The sequence below is a fragment of the Corvus moneduloides genome, chromosome Z (assembly GCF_009650955.1).
Source record: "Corvus moneduloides isolate bCorMon1 chromosome Z, bCorMon1.pri, whole genome shotgun sequence".
In the NCBI taxonomy this organism is placed as follows: Eukaryota; Metazoa; Chordata; class Aves; order Passeriformes; family Corvidae; genus Corvus; species Corvus moneduloides.
In genome coordinates this window covers 43,137,390-43,162,042 of record NC_045511.1, presented here as the reverse complement: position 1 = coordinate 43,162,042, position 24,653 = coordinate 43,137,390, and the positions used below count along the sequence as shown (strand labels likewise).

Here is a 24,653-nt window from a genome sequence, read left to right as displayed (position 1 = left end):
AGAAGATTAAAGGGATAGACTGAATCACAATTCTAACTAGGGTTACACGTCAGCTGTGTCAAACACTGCCTATTGATTCCTGACCCTGATTCCAGTTTGCAGTGATAAGCATGTGATATATCCCAACATTTTTAGGGGCTACCATTCATCACTGGCCTTCACTTTTGGTGAGTTCACCATGTTCTCACTTCGGGTAAGTTCATTCCTTTTGGACAGTTGGTATTTAGTGAAAAATACTGGCAACACTACCTTTCTTTGCAGCAAGTGGGGGCATAATTAGGGGCTCTGGGGCTCCCTGTTCTCACCTCTTTTTTTTTTTGTTTGGCTTCCCAATACAAATTTTAGTGCTAATTTATGTAGCAGTGAAGTAATTTTTTTTTTTTTTTAAATACACTGAGAAGTGTTTCAGGCGTTCACATCTTTGACATGCCATTCTTTTCATGATTCAATAAAAATCTCAGTTAACTTCATTCTCAGTTCTTAGGCAACAAATTTTTTATTAGAAATTAGAAAAAGTGCATGGAATAGGATTCACCAGGCTGGACCCCACCCAGCGAAACAGGCACAGATGCCTGCAGAGCCTCATTATTCATGCTAAGGAAACCAGATTCACCAACCAGAGATTTAGTAAAACCATCATCTCCCAATTCCTATACCAGTTTATTTCACCAAAGGAGAGAAATTTACTTTGCCAAGACATGTATGGACGCATTCTCCATGAACACTGAAAACACAGAAATTTTCTCAATGTGCTCTCCTGCAAAGCAGATACAACATTTGCATTTTTGAAAAGACTATGCAGATTAGTTAGCAAAACAAGTGAAGAAACTCCAGTATTACGTGATCTAATGCTAATATTTTAATTATAGACTAATATTTGAATAATAGACATATTTGAATGGTTTAAATACTACCTAATCTTGGTTCTAGCTCTTCAGAGGTATCCAAGCAATGTAAAAGAGTAAAGCTCAGTAATTTAAAGGAAATTTATATTGCTTAAATAGGGTCTTACTGTAGTAAATGCTGCCTATTTTAACTTCCTTGGAACAGTATCAATAGCTCTTCAGCATTTCAGTACAAAGATAAATTCCGTAAGAAACCCATTTCTTTAAAATACCCTTTATTTACACCTTTTAAGGAAGGTAATATATTAATAGAATTGTTTAGATCCACTAAATATTTAAAAGGTTTAGTAGAAATTGAGGATAGAAAAGATATTACCTGCCTTTATAGCGACAGAAGGTGCCTTCAGTTAATTTTCCAGTACTGCATCCTCTCGAGTTCCAGTACACCTCTATGTCAATGCCCTGATGAGGCCTGGAAAGTAAGTTGGAGAGGATATCAAGCAACATATCTTAATTTTGCCTGGGATATACAGCAAATAGTTTCCTAAAACGATAGTTTAAGGAGCGCCGTATTTGTAGCAAAGCAGTCTTACATCCTGTAGTAATACAGGAACTGGTGCAGTCAAAGAAACAGGGGACTAAAGCAGAAGCACTGGGATATGAAGTGTAACTGGGATATGCTCTGTATAGAAAATCCCCCTTTATGAAGAAAAAAATGCTACAGTTGCTAAATCTTGATGGCAAGCAGACTTCCTGTCCCCAGTTCCAGCAAACTGGGTTATTGCATCCCGGGTCTGAAGAGCTACACTACAACTGAAGTAACCAGGTCCCAGCCTTTCCACTCATCTCATGAAAATGAGAGCATCACTTCATCCTTCAACTTTTCAACTTTATATCTAAGTACACAGATAATAAAGTGTCTTTGCTCCTATCCTGTATTTGTCTAAATTGCAAGTCATTCCCCTTTACTATTCTGCTCCTGTTCACCGTATTATGTAGGGAAAAGTACTGCTTACAAGTTGTTTATACAGTTTGGACTCTGCTCTTAATACATGACTCTCTGAAACAGACATTGTTGAAGCAACACAGCCCCCTAGTGTGGATGTAATCCAAAAGTTTAATTCACACACAATTATCAGGCACTAATTTTCACTAGACTACACACAGTAACAATTACACAGACTTCACTTCAACAAAAAACCTCTAACAAAACAACAACAAAAAAGAAAAGTCAAAACCATACACATAGAAAATCTACACCAGCCAATAATCAAGAATGTAGGTTTAATAAAGATTTAATAGCTAAAATAGTATACATTTGGAGCAGTTCAGCTAACATTTTCGAGTGAAGGCTTTCAAAAAGATAGAATTAAATCATTTTAATTCTGATGCCTCATATCTTAAGGACTGGAAGAATGAGGGGTATCACTTATGTAGTATAATCCAGCACCATTTTCAGTAGTTGGATTTTCACTACTCGTTCTGTTGTGCCCACATAGAAAATTCAATTGGAATGGTGCCCCAGGTTAGAAGCGGATGAGCAGGATTCCCTGCATGAATGAGTTTCCTGATGTGGTTCTCTACATATCCACATAAACACTAGCTGCACAACAGCAGGGAGGAGACCAGGCCTGGGAATAAGCAACCTAACCAAAATGTATGCGTAGTTCCTCACCAGCATTCATATTCAGCTTAAATGTCATTCCCAGTACTCTGTTTCTGCCTGCCTTTAAGGCTAGCGTCAACATACTTAGACTGAACACACTTTTCTAGTCATTTCTCATGTCCTGTGCTCCTCTGGTGCCGTTAGGAGACTTTATCTCAGTCTGCTCCACTCCCAGTAGATATGCTTTCAACACAGGCATGCAGAACTGCACACAGTATTCCAGTGAAGTAAAGCTGAGAATTCTTAAGTACAGTTAGATCGACTGGAGTCTAAAAACACAAGATGGGATGCAAGACTTTAGATTAGACAATTCACGGTGTAATATTTTCATCTAGAACAACTTTGCACCAGATACAAAAGAAAAATTCAATTTTGAGACTGACAATAATCAACCAATGCCATAGACAAAAAGTTTTCACACTGTTTAAAAAAAAATATGATGCAGTGAATGAATGAATGAACATGTTCCATTCTCTGGTTATTTTGGGTTTTGGGGTTTCTTTTCATATTTTTATTGTGCTGTATAATGCAATAAACATGTAATATTTAGTTTTAAGTTTTCGGGATCTTTTCTTACCTGACTACAAAGTTGCTTAAGTGATATGTGGCTAACCCTTCCTACAAGCCGTAGATTTTTCTCCACCTTTTATGTATTACGTTCACATATTTCAATATTAATGCTAAAAAAGGCCCTTGAAACATGAGATTTCAGCCCCTCCCCCACAAAATCAAGTACTTTGACACCTATATTTGGCCACAAATAAGGTAAACAAACCTTTTTTCTTCTCTACATGTGTTGCAGATTGACTTAGCAATAAACATGAAGGTTGAGAGTACTGGGACTAAATTGCAGGAGTTTTTAATCAGTTTTTAATTTGGTGTCTATGCTCCTAAAGTTATGCTGTTCTTATGTTTCTGGATCAATTAACCACCTCATCTCCCTTCCTGACTAAAGGGCTTATTTCACAATTAATCTTCAATTATCTTCTGTGAAAAGGGCATATTTACCAGCGTCAGTGATCTCATAAAGCTAAAGCAGTGCTTATAATTTTAAGATCGGCATGTAAAATGCTATACAATAATTTACTATGCACTCATGCGCATAAAGCCTTTCTTCAGTTGCTGTTTTTAGAAAAAGGCTGGCATGCTCTACTCACAGAAGGAAAAAACGTAACTTGTTACAATAACTGCTTTTGTAAACTGATATTTAAAAAATCATAGTAATAACCAAGCAACCATTTACACTCTTTAAAGCTCTGACATTGTATGGAATCAGCTGGTGAAAGGTCATTTTGTCCCACTACAAGGTGCCCCTGAAGTGGCTGCTGTTTTTGAAACTGTGCTCCTTTATATACAGACAAGGTTGCAGGGAAGTACTATCTAGCTGACTCCTTTGGCAGGACTGACAATGCAGTGCTGAACGGCTCCTGTTTCACGTGGCATTTCAACAGTATCCAGTTAGAACAGCAGCATCTCACATTGCCTGCACAGATTATCTGACTCCCTTATTTTTTCAAATACACTTAGGAAAAACCTGTAGTTATCAGTGATCAGAACCTTCATTTACTACAATTAATAATTACAATATTTTCAAACAGCAAAGAACATTATTTTATAGCTTAAAAAAAAGTTACGGCACCAAGTCTCTTACGCAAAATATTTTTGAGAGCAAATACTATATTGAAAAGAGTGTTACAAGTGGAACTAATTCTTTTCTGAGGAAATGCTTGTGATTCACCTCTCAAAACTGGCATCTTGAAGTCTTTTTATTATTCTCTATGAAATCACCATAACAGCAAAGCCTCCAAACAGAAATAAATACTGTTGGCTCTCTGTGGAGTTATACCTTTTTATTTATCTAGTACACAATCAATCAACTCTCCTCCTCCTCAAAAGAGCACTGTGCACTATGACAACAGCCAAAATTCATTAGAAAGTATTTTTGTTGCAGTCCAAAATATAATCAAGATCTTTTTCATGCTGACCAACACCCAGTGTATAACCTTGGTTTCCTGACAAAATGGTTGATTAAAACCCAGTAACACTATTTTAAGGTTTCATAAATAATTCAATACATTTTACATACAAATTGCCTCTTCTTCCAAATGAAATAATAAACTTATTTTTCAAGGAAAAATCACAGACATATTTAAAAGTGGAAAACAAAACAGCTGTATAATAAATATTTTAAATATAGTGGATTTTTTTATCTCTTCAGTGATAAAAATCAATGCAAGAACACACATAAGTTACCTGATCTGCTTTTAACCTAAGCAGCAACAGTACAATATCCTAAAAATGAATTAGCACTTGTGTAATCAATCACATTAAGTACCTCATATAATTTTTTTTATTTTATTTTTGTAAACAGCTTAATTGAATTTTCTTGGAATCCTTCTCATCTTTTAATTTCAAATTTAATTAGGCTGTAATTACAAATCTTCTGTCACATGCATAGTAAACCTGTTTCATCTCTGTCACACTACATGCTAGAGTTAGCATTTGCAACTTCTTGATACAGACCTTGAAATAATAACCTTTAACAGTTCAACATGCTACAAAATGCACTTTTAAGGGTGACCTGGGAAACCAGTAGGAAAATAAGTGCTACACACCTCCAGAAAGTAGGCAGTAGAAGGTAACTACATTCTAGTTTATCATTTCTTCCAGCAGTATTTTTGTTTTACCAAACTACAAATGTGTTGTTTTGCAACATCACTGAATGGACTTCGTGTGGCTTCTTCTGGTGACACAGGAAACGCCCTTGCAAGTGAGCTTTTGCACTTGCACAGCAGGCAAGGTGAGGTATTTAGTGCCTTAAGGATCTAAGTGTAGCAGCACTAAAATGTATCTTTGAAGTCTAACACAGCTCCACCAGCCTATGACTTTGGAAAAGAGAAGATTGCACATCCAGGTTTTGCCAGGTGTCTTTCTCTGTTTACTTCTTTCGTTTCTCTGGACTCAAACAGAACACAAGCTCACCAAACAGCTAAATGAAATTAACCAAAGACAACACACACAGATTTGGAGACAGTAATGTTACCTTTTGAATTGTGTGTATATATTCTAACTTACACCACTTACACCCTACATTTGCTAAAATAATAGAAAAAATGTTGATGCTGTGGATAACACTACTATCAGGTACACTTTACCCAGGCCACTGATATCACTTAATGAATGCACACTGTAATTTTCTCAGCTGTATTTAATGAAGGTTTTAGTTTATTATCAAATTTACACTGCACTAACATTTTACAATACTGTTGATTCTAGAGGAAATCAATCATACTTAAGAAATAGACAAGAATCTTGCTACAGAAAAGGGTTTAAAAGGAAACAGGAAATAAGAAAGGGAATAAAGAGAAGGAAGAAAAGGGATAAAATGGAAGAATAAAAAGAAAATTATAAACCTTAAAAGAATTCAAAACATAATATCTGAACAGAATAAAGTTTGCAGTAGTATTACAAAATAGCATAGGGAAATTATCTCTCCTACTGTTGCAAAGTATGTAATTGGCTAAGTAACAACCAAGGAAAATTCATGAATAAAATACATTACACATCATTTTACTTAACGAAGACTACAGTTGTAAACTTCATACCTTTAAAGAAAAAAATTGGTGTCTGCATGTGTAAACAAACACGTAAGTATTTTAATATGCTTTGATTAGCAGCCAGATATAAAACCAGCACTAATTCTAAAAAATTAAAATAATTGTAATTGTTGTAAGATACTATAGCATGAAAATTAATCCTAAAATTCAATTTACTTACAAAGGAATACCTTGAAGTGGATAAAAATAGAATTTGTATTTTAAAACCTCATAAATAAATTAAATACCTTTTCTAAAAAAACATACTGACATTAGGTGGATTTTCGTACTTTCAGGGGACATGAAAGTAGGACTACATCAGTTTTATGTTAAAATCTCAAGGTCTTCTGAAATGTTTATTTGCTAATTATGTCAAATATTCAAAAGAAAAGCTTTACAGTTAGGAAGAAACTCTGCTTTCTTCAGTTATAATACAAAAGATAAGAGTGGAAAAGAGTGACAAAACTATGTGATAGTGTAAAAAACTCTGCTCTTTCAGGCACTTTCATAACTCTGAAAATAACACGTTCAGCTGTGTATTTGAAAGGTAAAAAACCTTCCCTTTAGGAATTCCCATTCCAAAAAACTGAGTATGCTTTTAAACATATCATCACATTTTAATTAGAATACCTACATTATGATGAGATGGGCCCCAAGAAGAATTAAGCAACCCTAAGTTGTAAGTTTCTACAACAACCCTTCTGGAAGGCACCAGGTTCCTGGCACAACTCTATACATGGTGTGACTCTTTGAGGAGGTGAACCAGCACAAGGACACCTCATCTCAGGGAAGAACCAACCTCTGTTTGTGCATGTCATGGAAGCAGCACACTAAAGGCAACAAAACCACAGAACCATAGGTCAGGAAACACAACACAGTCTGAATGAGGAATGTCATATCCAGCCCAAACACACTGCAGCGCTGAAGAGAACAGACACCACCTTTTTCGAAACAAATACTGAAAATGAAATCTGAATGGTCTTAGGGCTGTTTTTTGACATCACCAGCTTTCATCAGAGCCTTAATAGCTCTGGCCCTCATCTCGAGCTCCAGAAGCTCCAGCTGTTGTGCTGATGGCTGAACATCTTCTGATGGAGGAACAGCTAAGGTTGCTGCTTTGTGCTCCTTTGGGCTGGACTCTGCCAAGCCCAGTATCTCATTCACACTCTTCTCAATGTCCTTCTGAAGGTCATCTATCTGACCAGCTCCACTTCTGACAGTGCTCTCTTGCACATCTGGGCCATCCTCTTCATTGCATGGGCCTTCTATGTCACTATCATATGCATCTGCATTTATGCTGAGGACATCACTATCTTCTCCCTTGCCTGTAACACAAACATAACAATCATAGAGTTGCCTAACACAACTGTTTTTACCTCAACTTAAAAAATCACTTCTGCTTAAAGCATTACTCTGCAAATTAAGAGAGTGAAAAGAAATCTGGAAGATAACCAATTCTTCTTCTTTTTCTCCTCCAGCTTTTAAAACTGAGCTTATTTATACAAGTGTTAACGCATTTTTATGCCAATCTAAAAGAACATGCAGTATAGCAAAGCAGCGGTACCAGAAAAATTTATTCTCTCCTACAAAGTTACATGATCTATTTTCCTAATTAAAATGTCATAAGATTTTATATCAAAGAAACCTTCTGCAGTGTAAAACTGATTTTTGCTTATCTTTTAAGTAAACCTAATTTTCAGAATGCAACTTCAAAAATTACACTCAACTATGTTATTTATTTTAAGAGGAGTCGGACTATAGCGAGGCATAACACTAAAAATTAATAGAAACTCCACTTATAGTGCAACTACTCTGAATTTATCACAAGTCTTCCAGATGTATTTAACTCAGATGTAAAAACATGAAGGAATTTATGACTTTGGTTTTTAACGGTGGCTGAAAGTTGGAGTTTACTTTTAAAAACATAATTAGAAGAGGAGGCGGTGCAATAAAATAAAAGCAAAGCTCTGTCAGAACCTAACTGTTCTCTCAATTTGACTACAGTAAGACTTGCTTTGACACACTGGCCTCAGAAGTTATTGCTATTTCACCAGCTTTTGTATCTGTGGAAACTTAAGAGCAGGATTGGCTCCTGCTTAAAATGAGTAATGTATATTCAGGTGATGGTAAAGTTACTGATTATAAAGACTTTATAATTGCTTTTGGTAATACCATTTTTACCACTTGCACAGGAAAAGCAAGCCTTAAAAAAAAAAGAGTAGCATACTCACTACTTAGAAAGCTATAAATGCAATTTTTCTACTTAAAAAACAAAGGAAGGCAGGAAAGGAGGATCAAAATATCTCAAAATGGTTTTATAAACAATAGTAACACTTTAAAACATTAGAGTTTATGGATTCAGCTTTGAAAATTTTTTGTACTATAGACACATAATTCAGTTACTGACTCCTAATCACTCCATATCAGGCTATGATTTGTCACAGCATTTAAGTTCAGATTTAAGAATTCTGCATACTCACCCTGAGAATGATTTAGGATCTTTGTTATCAGTCCAGTACCTCCTAACACTGGTTTACTTGACTGTAAAAAGCAGCCATAATGCTAGTAAATACAGAGTGTTTAGAAACATACACAGCTAAGGTATGTGGCACGTCAAAAATTCCAAAGAAAGCTAATAGGAAAGCAGATGCAGCTCCTGAAAATGTTATGTTAAGACATACAAAGGAGTTTACAGATAACTTTTCACCTTTTCTTTTTGCAAGACAAATCACAATTTTAAAATAATAAAATCTAAAAACCTAAAATATAAACAAAGCTAAAGAAAATCATCCTCACAGCAGCGTGTATAAAAACTACTCATGAGATAACATACAAGGGGTCTTCTTTGATCCTAAGTAGTCTTGCCCTGTTCCTACTGTGACAGTAACTTCAAGATTAATATTTCAGTTTCAGATGCAGTTTTCCCTATTTCCCACACCATTTAGTCAACTTTGAACACTCTTTTTAACTTTACCTTGCACGCCACAATGGATGGGAAAGATCATAACGGGAAACAACAGGATTAGAAATGGTAACTTTTCTGTCTTACTTCATAGTATCAGTCAGTATTTACCTAACATGCTGGTCAACCAAGCAGCGTTTCCATGGGTCAAAAAATCAGGTGCATCAGTGGATCAGAGTTCAAAGACTGAAACTTCGTATCTGAGCCTGCTCATCCTAATTCACTGCCAAAGTTAAACTGACCTGTACTGAGTCTGGCTGGGATGGAGTTAATCTTCTTCACAGCAGACTGCATGATGCTGCTTTTTTATTTGTTTCTGAAATGGTGTTGATAACACAGCAGTTTGGCTGCTGCTGAAGAGTGCTTGCACAGCCTCAGGGCTTTCTCTGTTTCTCACTCTGACTTCCCAGAGAGTAAATTGGGGGTCTGCAAGAGGCTGAGAGGGCCAGACAACCAGAACAGCTGAGGCAAACTGACCTAAGGGATATGCTCCACCATATAACACTGGCATTTGTCTTCCCAAGTACCTGTCATGCATGCTGTGTTTCTGCTTTCCAGGGAACGGCTAAAAATCTGGCTGCCGATGGGAGATTGTCTCTAATTTTGCTTTGTTTCAGTGCACAGCTCTTGCTTCACTTACTGAAGAGTCTTTATGTTGACTCGTAAGTTATTCTCATTTGTTTTGCTGATTGTCACCTCTACCCCACTGGGGGACAAGTAACTGAGGTGTTGGCATGTGCCTACTGCTGGCTTGGGTCAGCCCACCATAGGATTCTTTTTGGAATTAATTGGTCACATTAAGAAGAAACAAAATATTAAGTCACTCACATCTATCCCAGACTTGTATGGATGAGAAGCTGGGCAGAACAACCTTGGGTTCTATTTAGAACTTGAAACCTCCAAGACTGTGTAATTCAGTGCTCATACAAGGGTTTTGGCCTACAGATGTTTAATGAGCTAACAGGCTTTATTTCCCTCTTTTGCACCTGTGTTTTTACACAGTAATAAGGATCATGGCTGGCATTTCACATTATCTTTTTCATTTTGGTAACTTTTACTTTTTCCTTCATCTACAGTTGAAAAATTCATTTTAGCACACTTAATTACATTTAAAAATTTTATTTTATCCACTTCTGCTTATCCTCTCATTCTCTCTTCTTTTTCCCACAGCTTCTCAGGCTGCAGTGCAGGAGAATGACTGGAGTTATACTTTCTAATTTATATGATATTCTCAAAAGTTCTTTAAAGCTAACATCTCCACAGAGTGGAGCCACTGTTATAGCCCAAAGCCACCATGATAATCTGGTTGATTAAGTCATAAAAAACAATGCAATCACCTGCAACAGTCCATCAATTCCCTTTGATAACACAAAAGTGGAAGAAACCTGCAGGAAATCTGTCGGCTCTAAAATTCCTCCATATAGTACAACAAGCAACATTTAAAAGATTCTTCATAGTCATTGCAACTCACTCCTTAGAGTTTTGATGCTGTTATGACTCCTTCCTTTTCCATTTAACTCTTCTCACTAACTACTTCAGAAAACAAACATGTTTCACAATGTTATTCCAAGAGACAAAGACAAAATTCTGAATTGTGAAATAGCAGTTGCAAGAAGCAAATAAAGTTAGAACTTTGCAGAAGAGAAATGTAGCTTAGAAGAATTTGCAACATTCTTTAACCGGAAATGCTATTTCTGATGTTTCTGCATACAGCCAGCCAAAATGAAAATAAACAGACCGAGACAGAAACACCTACAGTTCTAGTGCTTCATGCACAAACTAACACTGGAAATTGTTATATGTGCTAATTTAATGACTGGAATAAAACAAATACTACTGTGGGCTAAAAATACTGTTTTCTTGTGTGGAAAGAACAAATGCGCACCAGTAACTTATTTGCCTTTGCATTTTCTATTCTGCCAATCGCTGTAGTACTTGAATGTCTCACAAGCTGAATTTTTGCATTTAAAAAGAGAAAGTACACAAGACAAAATGTTCATTCTCAATGATTCAACAATTTGAGTGTGTACGTCTACTTGCACTGACTTCAAGTAAAATAAGCCAGCTAACACAAGTGCTGGGTGTCAAGCACCATTTCATTGGATCTCAGCTCTATACAATCAAACAAAGCAAGTTATCATATACCAAGACTGAAATAAATTACTAAATTACAAGCAGTCCTTTGGAAAAGTTATTATTATGGATTTCTGTGAATGCAAAAACAGACTACTGTACACTCGTATGATCATCTCAGTGTAAAATAAACCTGACGGTCATTTCAACCAACAGTAACAGCAGTATTAGCAATCACCTGCATATCAAAAAACTTAAATGAAGTTCCTCTTCAGCTGAAAAACTAGATACGAGGAGCCACATGAGCTCTGCAAGAACTTCAGTCATGTTCCAGAAGCTAAACTAGGAAACTCTGAAGAGCTGCAGTTTGCTTCTAGCTGCAAAAAACCCTCCATTCCTATAGAACTAAGAAGCCAAAGTTTCTAGAATGTCTTCTTCAATGTCCCCATCACCTTTTCTGGAACTGTACCTGCGGGAGATGTTGCAACCCTCTGCAAGCTGATTTCTAAGAGGATGCTTCTCTATGACTGCAGCCACTGTTCACAAGACAGCTGTCAGCTACCTGGAATTAGTCACTGGCCAACATCAAGAACACAAAATTTCAGCTTTCTCTACTACATACCTTGTTTTGATTCCTGACTTTCCAGCTTGTTGTCTTCTCTCAGAGAAGAAGTTGAGTCTATACTGTTGTCCTGTCTGAAAACAATTAAGAACATTTTAATCACCATAATTTACAATTTAACAGAACATTTTTAAGAAACTAAAAAATTATGAGGTGGTAGGCCAATAAGACAGCTACAGTAAAATAAAGACAGAAGGAATACACAGAGAGCTAATCTGAGCACTTGAAAATGAACTTTTCTTGTTTTGCCTTGTGATACACAAGGACAAAGCAATTATTTCCACTACATCCTTTCCTTTTAGAGTAACAATCCTCAACAGTTATAACTGAGGAACCACAGCCGAGTAGTTATAAAGGAAGAGGCTCCTCATATTAGGAGCTTTTCTGTAAAACTGAAAATAAATTGTCACATAATTAAATGCTTTCGGAAAACAGTAGTTTCTGCTGTACTAAAATACTATTTATTGTCTTATTTTGAAAGTAAAAAGGTATTTTCATGAAATTATCACCAGCCCATCACCACCCTCTCCTAAACCACAATCATTTTGTTTCACAAAGGGATACTTTTTAAACTGAAACTGTTTACAACTCAGCTATTACAATGTATTCAGTACTTGAGTTTCTCTATTTCTCCTATTTAAAGATTTCTACCATTGACCTGAAGTGTTTCAACTCTTTACACAAGGGTAAGGAAGAGACACTTCTGTGAAACGTTAACGTCCTTCACATACTTCACACATACCAGTTACACAAACTGTGAAAATAAGGTAAAACATACAGGAAGGACACAGGTGGAAGGATCCAGAATCACAAGAAGAGTTCAGTTACCTCATCTGATGAGCATTTTGACAATAGAATTGCCAAATTTCTAAACTGAATGTTGGTGCGGCATTGGTTTCATCTGTAGTAATATGGAATCAATGCAGCCCTCCTGCCCATGGGAGCTTAACAACACTATAAAAAGGAAGCAGTATTCTGATATCATGGATGTAAATACAATGATTAACAACTTGTTTTTCAGTAATGGCCTTTAGGGTTTTCCTGAAATTGAACACATATCTATTTTCCCCATGCTCTGCAAGTTGTTTTTTAACATGTATCCAATGGTTTCAACAGGAGGGGGAACACCATAACATTTCTAGACATTGTGGTCTGAGAGGCAGTTATTTTCATTTCTATTTCCTTTTCTTCAGTGACAAAGGCTACATCAACAGACTCTCCTTTCTCTCCCACTGTTTTTAGCCATTGGAACATAAATGCATAAAGTATCATGCAATAATTAATTAAGGAGAATAAACAGGTCAATACACTTGGCTAGTGAATCCCTGGACCAGTCTGTTGTACCTATTTATTGAACCTCATGGCTACACTAACTTTTTTTCCAAATGAGATGACAATAATCTAAATACACTCACACATGTGTGCCAGCAACTGCAAAGGGGACCACAGGTCAGAAGCACCTGCAGGACTGTGCTGCCAGAAATCAGACAGAATGAAAAATGTACACTTCCTCCAGGATTTTCAGTGTCATGCAACTGTAAGCAAATACTTGTAATTCACCAGCAAACCTCAGGCTACTCTAGACAACAAGCAGGATGAGAGGTCTGGGACTAATGTATCAAATAGACAGTAAAATCAAAGGCCAAATTCCAAAAAATAGACCACGTTCTGCAAGAAGGCAAATTGAGGGACCATAATGGAGCACTAGATACCCCAGAGATTAACAGCATCAGCTACTGGGGACAATCACAGGCCTGCACCTGCCATCAGAGAGGCCCACGTGCACAAGGAGGTCTATACAGCAACTAGAGAAAGAATACAAACCTTTTGGGCTTGTGTGACTGCAGCTGGAGAGAGATGCGGATTTTGGACCAGTTACTGGTCAGCAGATATAGAAGGAACCACCTGGTTTGGGTTTTTTTTTGTTTGTTTTGCTGTTGTTTTTGTTTTGGGGTTTTTTTTCCAGCAACTCCTAACAATTTTTTACATTTAGTTAGTTAACTCTTTACCAAAATTAGGTTGTGATATACCCTGATCATCACTAAGAGTAGAAGCTGCTTAGGCTGTCCCTGCCCATATCCCATGCTCCTTCACACACATGCTCTATCATTTTAAACTGATTAGTCATCTCTCCACTGGAGAGCAAAGTGTTCCTTGAAAAAGCCTGATCTTGCATCAGTAGTATCCAGACAACAGATTTCACAACTCTAGTATCACCTTGAGATCTGATGAGGAATTGTAACCATCTCTTTGAGAGAAAACTCAGTGACCCCCACAGCTCAAATATTGACTGTGAAATTATCCACAACCATTTTAACAGCCATGTAAAAAGAAATTACCAACTTTAAAAAAATCACACATTGAAACTTGTGAAGTTTCCTCCTGATGCCTTGACTTTAATAATAATTGCAGCAAGCCAACATTCCTTTAGAAACTACCTACTGTCAACAAAAGAATTTTTAGGATGCAGAAGTACTTTTATAGAACGTTTTACTCTCAGAATTGACTGGATTGGACTGCGTTGCTGGTGAACCTTCATGACTTTGTTTCATAGGCAGGCATTTTGCACCATCTACTGGCCCAACAGATGCGTTTTAAGTTCACAGTTCAGTCTGGCTTTTGTTAGCCTTGTTTCGTTTGCTAGTGAAAAACATTTTTTTCCCTAATTATCTGTACTGTGGTATACCTTTAAGAAAGGGTAACACAATGCCATGTCTTCAAACAATGGGAGAAGAAGATAAGCTATTCTAAAATTAAGGGGCATTTTACAAATTTAATACTCTCTTCTTTCATGCTACACTACTAACTGACAACAGTAATTTGGAGTTTCTCCTTTTTGTCAGCCTTTAAAGATATTTCTCCCCCAAGATGACAGTTAGGTTCCCAAACAATAAACTCAGCACTTTTAATTTATTTTTCTAAACAGAATAACATTTCCATGGTATGATCTTTTCAGCAGAAAGAAGATAACTACGGTTAAAATTTGTGGACAACAGATGTTGTAAATTTAAATTTACCTTATTTTATGTAGAGCATGCATTTCACGTTGGCATGCGCCACACCAGTGTAATGCTTAACTGGGCTCACACATATGGTTCTATATACAGCTTGCTACAGGAATTTGTACAGCTCTCAAAGACCTCTGGGTTTGAGGGTGATTTGGTACCAAACTCCAGTAGAACATGCAAAGTGAGGTAAAAACTCAGCAAAGGTTAGGAAAACAAGGACTGGCAGAGGAGCAGATGGCTAAGGATGAAGACAGTAGCTCTGCAGTACAGGTGGTGGGGATTAAAGACAGGATCAGAAACTAGGTGTCTGCTAAAGAAAAATACTGACCAGAATGTGAAAGTTGGATTACTGTTACTATCTTTCCCATCCATTTGTTCTTATTTAGGAGGTTTATATAAACTAACCAAACCAGTAGCTAGGAGGTTATGTTAATCTGCCCATCTTTAGTGCATTGTCTTGTACTGCCTCAGAGTTTTATTAAGTGCGCCCTGAACCTGTGGACCAGCTGTAATCAGGTCAGTATTGAAAACATAAAAGCTTATAAATCTTTTAGAAACAAGTTAGCCTCACTAAATTTGATGTATTGTGCGTGATAACTAGTGTAACTTTCTTTTTCCCTTCATTACTTCCATAGAAACTATCAAACGGGTGAACTCCTGACAAAGAAATGGTCTTTAAAAAACAGACAAGCCTTTTAAGAAAAGGTTAAAAAAGTGTTGTCTTTTACAAAACTGACAGATGCCAAGATAAGAGCAAGAAACCAGAAGCCTCTGTTCTTGAAACACTACATTCTGTAGCACCCCTTCTACAGAGTACATTGAACAGGTAATGAGTGTCAGTGCTGCTTCAGCTGAGGCAGGAATGAAAGGCCAGAACAAAAATTAAAGAGAAGGGATAAATCTCAGCTGAACTGAAAATATACTTAAACAAATCACAAACCTATGTGGGAGGGGTTTACTGATTTAGCTCACACAAAGACATTTAACCTAAATCACACCACTTCTCTTGCAGGACTTGTGAATTAAACATTCACAAGTGTGAATGTTTAATTACCACAGCTTAGCTGATGGGTGGTATGTCATTATGAATCCAGTTATGTGCCCAAGACACACTAAATGTCACTAAGTGACATCATGTCTGTAAAGTTTAGTGCTTGCTAGTAGTCACAGTTCATCATCATTCAACTAGAATAATTAATTAAGGATATAGCAATTTGGTCTCTCAATGATATATTTGATAATTTCTCATGAAAAATCTCTGAATTGTTCAGTCTCCTTAAATTAAGTGTTTTGTCTTTTACTCACTGACTGACTGAATCACCTCCAGTCTTGTCTCCTCCATCTGCCTCCTCGTCAGTATCAGAATCAGCTCCAATCTTGCCTAGATATACACAGTTTCAAACATGAAAATTTAGGAAAGTGATATAATTAATACTACGCAATTAGGTTTACTCTTAATTATTAACTCTATTGCAATCAGCAGAAGAGGATTTTTCCCAGTTAAAACAGAACTTCTAAAATTAGACTTAGTCAAAACCAAAACACTTACTTACTTGTGAATCTTCTGTTAGCTACACATACATTTATACTGGATTACAAAAAATCTGATTAGCTATTCGTACTACAATACTATGGGTGCCAAAAATAAAGTACAGAATTAACAGCAAGATACTCTGGAGCTCTCAGACTCGAAGAGTTTCACTTCATTGAGAAGACAGCAATATGTTTACAAGTAAGTTTAAATATCCCTTAAATATCAAGTGCAATAAGGCCATGAAAAGCTGGAATGTCATATCCTTAATCAAAGTACATGAACTGTGTGCATTGGTGGAACTGAGTGATTATGTACACGCTAATATATACTTAGTAGAGTGTGTCTGTATATATACATATATATTTAAGTAGCTAGAAAGAGTGTAAATCCGGTTGAGGTATTCTCTGGTGTACAGTGGAGTCTAAAAGTTTCATTCATACCTTCAAGTATCTTCAACAGTTTTTTTTCAGATAACAGCTCCAACTGCTCCATGCAAAGTCTTTTGATTTCATCCATGGAACAGTTCTAAGAAGACAGATAAGACAGACCACAAGCTACTAAAAATTTCTGAAAAGAGAGTAATTACAAATGTAAGCAGTAGTCCAACTGTAATGAAGAGTTTACTTGGATTAAACATCCCCTATTCTGATCTGCATTGATGCAACTGCTGTAGAAAACCAGGTGTTTCAGTTTTGACAACTACAAAAAATAGCATATGTGTGGGCTTTGTCTGAAAAATTAAACAATACACACTATCAGTTACTTGACCTATGGATTGGAGTTTTTACTGCAGCTTCAACACAGAGCATCAGGAATACCAGACCATATGTGTGAAGCATGGAACAGCAAACAACTGCAGACCTGGTTATTCCTAATTCTCCATCACCTGGGGGAAGCTGGGTTATGTAACCAAGCTTGCAAAGACCAGAGGCAACTGTTGAATCCAAGTTCACAAACTGGAGAAAATAATGCTAATGACAACATACCAACAGTTGCATACCACAGCACAGAAAATAAAGTATGCAAACTGTGATTTCTCATGCTTGGTACATACCATACATTGCCACAAATTTTATTGGTATTCCAGTTACCTTCACATCTCATACCTCTCGGTGACATAGAGTGATAATTTCACATTTTCAAATGAGCTACGATACCACGTACAAGTACCAAAATTAAGAGCTGCTAAACAGGTTGTAACACTCACAGTCCTGCTGTAAGTTTGGTTCTACATAATCAGGCAATTTCCCTACAAATTCAGTAATGTCATTCCTTCCAGCTTCTCTACCTCTTTTTCTTCTGTCAGAGATGAGAAATGGATAAGCCTGTGTGCAATTTACCATGTGTTTAAAATGAAGAAGTTCTGTCTCACTTATATTAATAATACACCTCATTAAGATAAAAATGAAAGAAAAAAAATTTACAACTACAAACAAACATTACACAGACATTTCACCTGCAGCCTCTTTATTTTTACTAAGTCCTATTGTTCATAAGACTCAAAAGGCATATATTCTAAGCCAGTAAAACTCCAGCTTTAGTTCACAGGAGTTACAGCAGCAGAAGCTGTTTATGAAGAATGGGCTTTATTTTTTTATCTCAGACATTGCTTTAATACCATACAAAGAAAATCAGTTGACACAAACAGAAATCAGTACTTTATTTACAAATCAGCATATTAATTAGTGAACAACACTACTGAATTTACTCCTCACAATCATGAAAATCCTTTTGCATTTAACTAAGCAGTACTAAGAGACAGTCTAAACATAAACCTAAAGTTCAGAAATGGCTGAGCAGTAGCAAAAGGAGTAACCTGGAATAACTATAGTAAGTCTTTAAAAAGTCTCACTTCCAGACACATGATACTACTTAAGGTACTTGACTTCGTAGAAACTTCTTTAGTTGAGAAATATACAGGCAACTTTTAAAATGTAAATGCACTAAGCTTGAAAGATAAGTATTCTTTGTTATGCAAGCATTCAAGATCATACTAAGTATATAAATGGTAAATGTACTTGGTACCTTTAAAGTATCAGGCAGCATCCTCTGTAGTTTCTTCTCCCCTATGACACAGAAACACTGTTGAAGCATTTCTTTTTTGTCCCCAATGTAGAAACTGACAGGTTTGAGTGACACAGTGAGATCTAATCCTCCTTCTTCTATATCACTGGGTTGTTCAGCTTCTCCCACTTTTTCTCCAGAGAGTACATTGCATTTTGTTTCCTAAAACCAACAAAGGCACATTTTCTAGTGAATTAGCGAAAACAGAAACTTACACACAGTAAGGGGTTATTGTAACTTATGCTTACAATAATTTTCCCTTCATAAATGCAAGGTACATCTTAATGTAGACTTTTCAGGTTCCAGTGTTTCATATTGCAAGGTAACTGCATTAGAGAGGTTACATTCTTTATTACTGAAAACATTCTTGTGCTAGGAAAAAGTTTTAAAGCTTCAAGAAGTGAAAAATACTCATAAATATTAATTGGGAAATATTATCTGCAAATACTTAGCTGGTGCTTACACATGAAAGCATGCTTTAACGCAGAAGAAATCCATCTGATTTGCTGTGCACTTAAATCATAAAGTTCATCATTTACAGCGACCCTGCTAAGACGGAAATTGGCATACAATTCCCGGTGTGGCAGAGTCTTCGGAGAATTAAAATGGGCTTCGTATTAGAAAATACATCCTCCATACATCAGTGGATGACCTCTAGAATAAAAAAACTAATTAAAAAAACCTAAAAAAGCAAACAAAGAAACAAAACCAAAACGAAACCAAACCAAACAAAAACAACCAAAAACACCACCAGCCAGAAACATCTTTCAGCCTCAAAATTCACTTAGGCGTGCATGTCACAACCATTTTTTGCACACCAACACATCCTTGAGAAGACTCACAATGCCACACGTATGAGAACCACGACTGAGGCCACCCGAGCTCGTACGCCGCATCTCTTACACCCGGAAAACACAGAGCGGCGTCCCCGGGATGCGCGCGGGGCGCTCCGGGGCTCGGCCCGCCCCGCCCGTGTCTGTGCCTGTGCTGCCCCTCCCCGCGCTGCCCGCCCGGCCACTCCCTGCAGCCACACACCGACCAGAGTGACTGAACCCGGCCCTTCCCGCAGCCAGCCAGGGCAGGGACAGCAGCCGGGCCTCTGCCGCCAGGACGCCGCGGGATTGGGACGCCCCCGGGAAGGCAGACGCGGCACGGCACCGCCCAAGACCCCGCAACTCCGCCCGCGCTACCTCCAGGGCACCGTGGCTGGACTCGGTGCTCCGCCGCTTCCTGTCGCTGCCGTCCAGCCCCGGGGCTCCCTCCGGGCAGCAGGAACGCGAGCGGCGCCGCTTTTTCTCCTTGGAAGACTTCCTGCCCGGCATGGCCACACGCGCGCACACCGCGCGCCGCCACACGCGCGCCGCTTCCGGCGGGACACGCGGGCAGCGCCCCCTGCCGGCCCCGCCCTGCGGCCTCCGACGGCGCCGCTCTCGTGGTCGGAGGAGGCCGCTTAATGTACGGGGGGATGCCTTGGGGTTAGCGAGGCCGCAGCAAAACTGCTGCCTCACATGGGCACGCCACCCGTTTACACAAATATCAGTGATCTAGGGCATAAAAAACACGTTTTATGATGAGCGGCTGAGGGAGCTGGGGTTATATAGTCTCCAGAAGAGGAGGCTCAGGGGTGGCCCCATCACTCTCTACAAGTCCTGAAAGGAGGGTGTAGTGAGGTGCGGGTCAGTCTCTTCTGCCGTGCCTGCAGTAAGAGGACAAGAGGAAATGGCCTTAATCTGAGGCAGGGAGATTCAGATTAGATATTAGAAAAAAAAAAAATCACCGTCAAGCTGGTCAGGCATCGGAATCGGAACAGGTTGCCCTGATGGTGGAGTCACCATCCCTGGAGGTGTTCAGGAGGTGTCTGGATCTGGTGCTGGTTGTGTGGTTTAACGGTTCAGTGGTTAAAGTGATAATGCTGGGTGGATGTTTGAACTTGAAGATCTTAAAGTTCTCTTCCAACCTTGATTGATGATGATTCTATGATTCTATCCTCCATAACTACTCTTTAATCCTGACCTTTTTCCCTGGCTTTCAACATGTTTCAATGGTGCAAGAACCTGCTTACTCCTCCCTTGGCAGCTCTTTGGCATTGCAAATAACTTCGGAACAACAGTAACAATAACTTAATTTTTCCATGATACTTACTGAGTACTGGAGAAGCGTGACAGTAGGTTTTTCATGGGATGCAATTAGGAATTGCAGCAGAGAAGCCTGTTAAAGGCAGGTGACTGCTCTGTGCAACTCAGAAACACACTGATCAGCTTTCTGCCACCAACAAGATTAGTTATAGAGGGAACTCAGTCAATTATCCTAAAGAGGATGGTTAGCTGAAAATAAAGACCAGGGTAGAAAAATGTCTATCATTATGCAGAGAGAATTTTGTATTAAAAATCTCCCTTTCTGTGCAGAGATATGCAATAATTTTCTTCTTTATTTAACCCAACTGTGTGCCTGTTCTTCTGTGTCTGTTTTCTTTCCCAGATTCAAACATGTTGCCTTCCAGCTTGTCCATATTTTATTGGATCTTCAAGTGGGAGTTACTGGCCCATTTAGGTAGAGGTCCGCTAAATGCAAGTTGTACAAAGCCAGTGGTGATCAAAAGTGCTGTGGGCAGATCAAGATCATACATACTGCATGGGCTGACACTGTTTTCAAATGGGTTAGAATTCACTAAGTACCATCAGTTCTTTTTTCAGCAAGCATGAGTCCCTGCAGAGGCAGATAGTATCTCAGTTGATCCTGATTAGTCTATGTTGCTAAGATTACCTGGATGGGTGGAAATAGATCTTCATATTTATCATCAGCAAATAACAGCCTCATCATATGCTGAAGGTGGCAAAGGTAATGTAACTAGGAAACACTGAGGAGGGGTCTAAATTCGGGATGAAAATGGGATCCCTTGAGCAAGGATATAAGGGTAATAAGGAAACTTTTAAAAGTTTACCACTTTATGCTTAGGCATGCAAATTGTGTTTTAAATGAATGCAGCATCTACTCACACAGAATACAGAAGCTAACTAGGCTGTTGATGAAAAGATTTGTAACAGTATTGGAAATTATGTGATCACAGGCTTCAAATACTGCTGTCAAAAAGGGGTAGTTCATACTTTAAACTATTTTTTCTAATGCATTTTGCACAGACCAACAGCAGTATGGTCCACATTGCAAATTCATCTTTGCAACTGGAAAGTCTAGAAACAAAATTTCCTACCAAATTTGAAACCTCAATCTCTACAGTAAATAAGCATCAAAAAACCACTGGAAGAACAGGACATCTGAAAACACCCAGATACTCTTCAGGCTGTCAACAGTTGCATATGGCATCTTGTTGCCAAACATTTCATTTCACAGTCTATTCAGTACACATTTTGAAAAGATGGAAAACATCTACTGTTCCTAGGCTTTGGATTTGTTGATAGTTTAAGGAGAAAGAGACAAGAAGAGGCAAGTGATCACAGTATATAGTAATGAATCACATTCAGCTAAGAAGCTTAACTAAGTATTTTTAAACAAAAAACTTCACACAGTTGAAACCAGCAGTTTATAACATTTCCTAAAGCATTTGGCGTTGCCTCTGTAGTACTGATCTATGGTATGACTCCTCCTATAGATTATTATAGTGTATTACATTATAAAAAAGTCACTGCATCCAATGATTCATTAATGTATAGTTCAGTGTCCAGTACTTTTAATGAAGTAGGCTTGCAGACCGAAATGAGTCTATTTCTGGCTGTAGCCTGAACAAGACTAAGTAATTAACACTACTTAATTAGGTCCTGATATGAGCAAGGTGCATCATAATAACAGATATTACAGAAACCTCATGATAGATTATCCCGATTTATGTTACTGTAGTCTCCTTTTATCTTGGAAAGCACAGCAGTTGGTGCTGACCTAAAGCCAGTTTTGACTCCTCATTTAGTTCCTTAGGAAGGCATTTGATACTGTGTCCTGAGTTTTGGTCTAAGTAGATCCCAAGTTTTTCCACTTCATAAAACCCAAGGCATGCCTAACTACAATGGTTTAACGTGAAATGCTACTGTGTGCTGTTTCCTGTTCTTTCTAAAAGCTTCCTTTCTATCTTAGAAAAAGATGCCAAAAGAATTGTGTCTACTGGGAAACTTTGAATTCTTAGAAGACACAACTTCTTTTTGAGGAGTTCTTGAAATCTCTCAAACATACTTCAACTGATGAATGAAATCAGGAGCCCTTAACATACAGATCAACTTATTCAAAGTTTACTGCTGTAGATAGCAAGCCAGCTCCCAGCTGTGTGCCAGGCACATACTTGTTTTCAATGGCCTCCAGTCTCAAAAGACTGTACACTGTGGACCTCATGACTGGCACTTTTCCTCAGCATAGATTTAATGTTCTTTCACTGCAACAAGAACTTCATCCTGCTGACATTCCCTAAGACATTCTACTTGCTGGTGATCCCAGCAGCAGATTGTGCAGTACCCTTACATGCATTTGTGTGTTTTTATACAGGCATGCTGACTCTATGAACCACAATGGAGTTTTAAACAGTGCCATTTAAAACAAAACCAGTAGCAAACAATTTCCCACTCCCTGTTCCCTCAAATGATGCTAGATCATGGAAGGGATGGTATCACAGTACCCTGTGGCAGCACGTATCTTTCCTTCCAAACAGTCCTGGCCTGCTTTATCTTGCCTAACACTTGGTGCTGCAGATTTTTTGCTATGCCTCATAATTTCTCCGCAAATTTAAGTGAATTTTGTAATATCTTTTAATATAACATTTCTTGGGAGTTGCCAGAGTATGTTTATTTAATATAAACATTAATTTTTGGTCTGGGAAATTCATAACAATTTTCACGTAAAGAGATAATCTGTAACAGAGCAATCCCACAATAATAAAGCCAAAATATTAAGACAAGTAAAATTTCTTAAAATAGCACAGGTACAAACACAGTTGAAAAGCACAACATTAGAAAGCTGAAGCTTCAAGAACAATTGTATAGTAGGCAACCAAAATTCAACAGACAGGCACATTATTTCACAGACATGTTTCCTAAAGGTAGCTTCTTAGATCCTTTCCCAGGAAGGGATTCATCTATTAAGCACTGTAAATCGTGAATAATTTGTTGGACTGCCTCATATCCAATGGATCAAATCAGAAAACCGGTGACTCAGACCATGATCAGGACTGTGAGGGTATTTATCTGGAAATCCATCAAAAGTGTAACTGTACAAGTGTGCAGCTAAGGATCTGAGAGACTAAGATTGCTGGAAGCAGTGTAATAACTCAGTTCAGGTAGCTGAAGCAAAACAAAATTTAAAAGCTCTTAGTCACAAAATCCTTCACATCTGGCATAGACATCATAGGCAGGTATCATGTGATGTAGAGCTCATGTGCCATAAGTTTGCCCTTTTTTTTTTCCTTTTTTTCATTCTATTAGTCTAATGAAAAATAAACACTGACCCTCTTCAGTTCATCTTAATTCTAAACCAAATTGTAACACTTGCAGCCATAGAAAATAACACTTCCCTTTTGAGCTGAACATCTTAGATCTGCTGGAATAAGCTGCAAAGTATTATTTTCCCTTTTCACAGTCACCACAATTATGAAATTAAAGCTACTTTGTAAAACTTGACTTTAAATTTGTGCAGTTTACAATAGAGTATTTCAGTTGTAGAGGACCTGACCACTTCTGGACTGACCAAAAGTTAGAGCCTCTTGTCAAGTGCATTGTCCAAATGCCTCTTAGACACTAACAGGGAGGGTACACTGACCACCTTTAGGAAGCTTCTTCAAGATTCTGCTGCTCAATCTCTTCTCTGCATCTAGATTGCTCTCCCACTCTTCAAAATGACCTTTTCTTAATCATCTAGATTTTACAACATAGAGTAAGACACCTGCTATATACTGGTGGGGTGTTCCTGTCCTTAAAAATTAAAAAGTCAGTTAAAGGCTTCTCTAGAAGTCCATGCCATTTTACAAGCTGCAAGATACAAATTCATGAGTGAAGCACAACATCCATACAGCAGGTAGAGACTCTACCCCTCAAAAAGTCATCTAGTCCTAGGGTTAAAAGAGGTAAGAGTCATGAAAGCTAAGTTTCAAAAGGAAGTGGAGAAGGCTGATGAAAAATTTCCTTACCAGGCTATCTGACAAGGGTTAATATTAACAAACATTAACTAATAAGCTTGTGAAATGCACTATAAAGAGATCTCAGGGCCCCTTCTCTGCTGAAAAAACCCACAGTCAAGAACAGACTCATGATGAAACACAGAATGTGATTGGAGTGGGTGTCAGAGTTGACAG

General features: G+C 37.9%; 1 protein-coding gene across 4 annotated transcripts; it reads right to left on the bottom strand.

Moving 5' to 3' along the window:
- Positions 1 to 4,340: 4,340 nt before the first annotated feature.
- Positions 4,341 to 19,911, bottom strand: CAAP1 (caspase activity and apoptosis inhibitor 1). 4 transcript variants are annotated; one of them, XM_032096132.1, is made up of 8 exons: positions 19,561 to 19,650; positions 18,834 to 19,024; positions 18,619 to 18,696; positions 18,332 to 18,532; positions 16,747 to 16,831; positions 16,078 to 16,153; positions 11,765 to 11,838; positions 4,341 to 7,432 (listed from the first exon to the last, which is right to left on the bottom strand). In XM_032096132.1, exons 4-8 carry the CDS (start codon positions 18,398 to 18,400, stop codon positions 7,089 to 7,091), a joined length of 648 nt encoding a protein of 215 aa, XP_031952023.1. In that variant the 5' UTR covers positions 18,401 to 18,532; positions 18,619 to 18,696; positions 18,834 to 19,024; positions 19,561 to 19,650; the 3' UTR covers positions 4,341 to 7,088. The 4 variants fall into 4 exon arrangements, with proteins under 4 accessions (XP_031952023.1, XP_031952022.1, XP_031952024.1 ...); XM_032096131.1 differs by lacking the exon at positions 18,619 to 18,696; XM_032096133.1 differs by lacking the exons at positions 18,619 to 18,696; positions 18,834 to 19,024 and having other exon boundaries at positions 19,561 to 19,911.
- Positions 19,912 to 24,653: the final 4,742 nt, after the last annotated feature.

Excerpts from the sequence above, each read along its gene's own strand:
- CAAP1 (XM_032096133.1), bottom strand. The coding sequence starts at position 19,692 with ATGCCGGGCAGGAAGTCTTCCAAGGAGAAAAAGCGGCGCCGCTCGCGT. Across the intron at positions 18,533-19,560 it reads CCAGCCACGGTGCCCTGGAG|GAAACAAAATGCAATGTACT; the intron begins GTAGCGCGGGCG and ends TGTTGGTTTTAG. Across the intron at positions 16,154-16,746 it reads ACTGTTGAAGATACTTGAAG|GCAAGATTGGAGCTGATTCT; the intron begins GTATGAATGAAA and ends GTGTATATCTAG.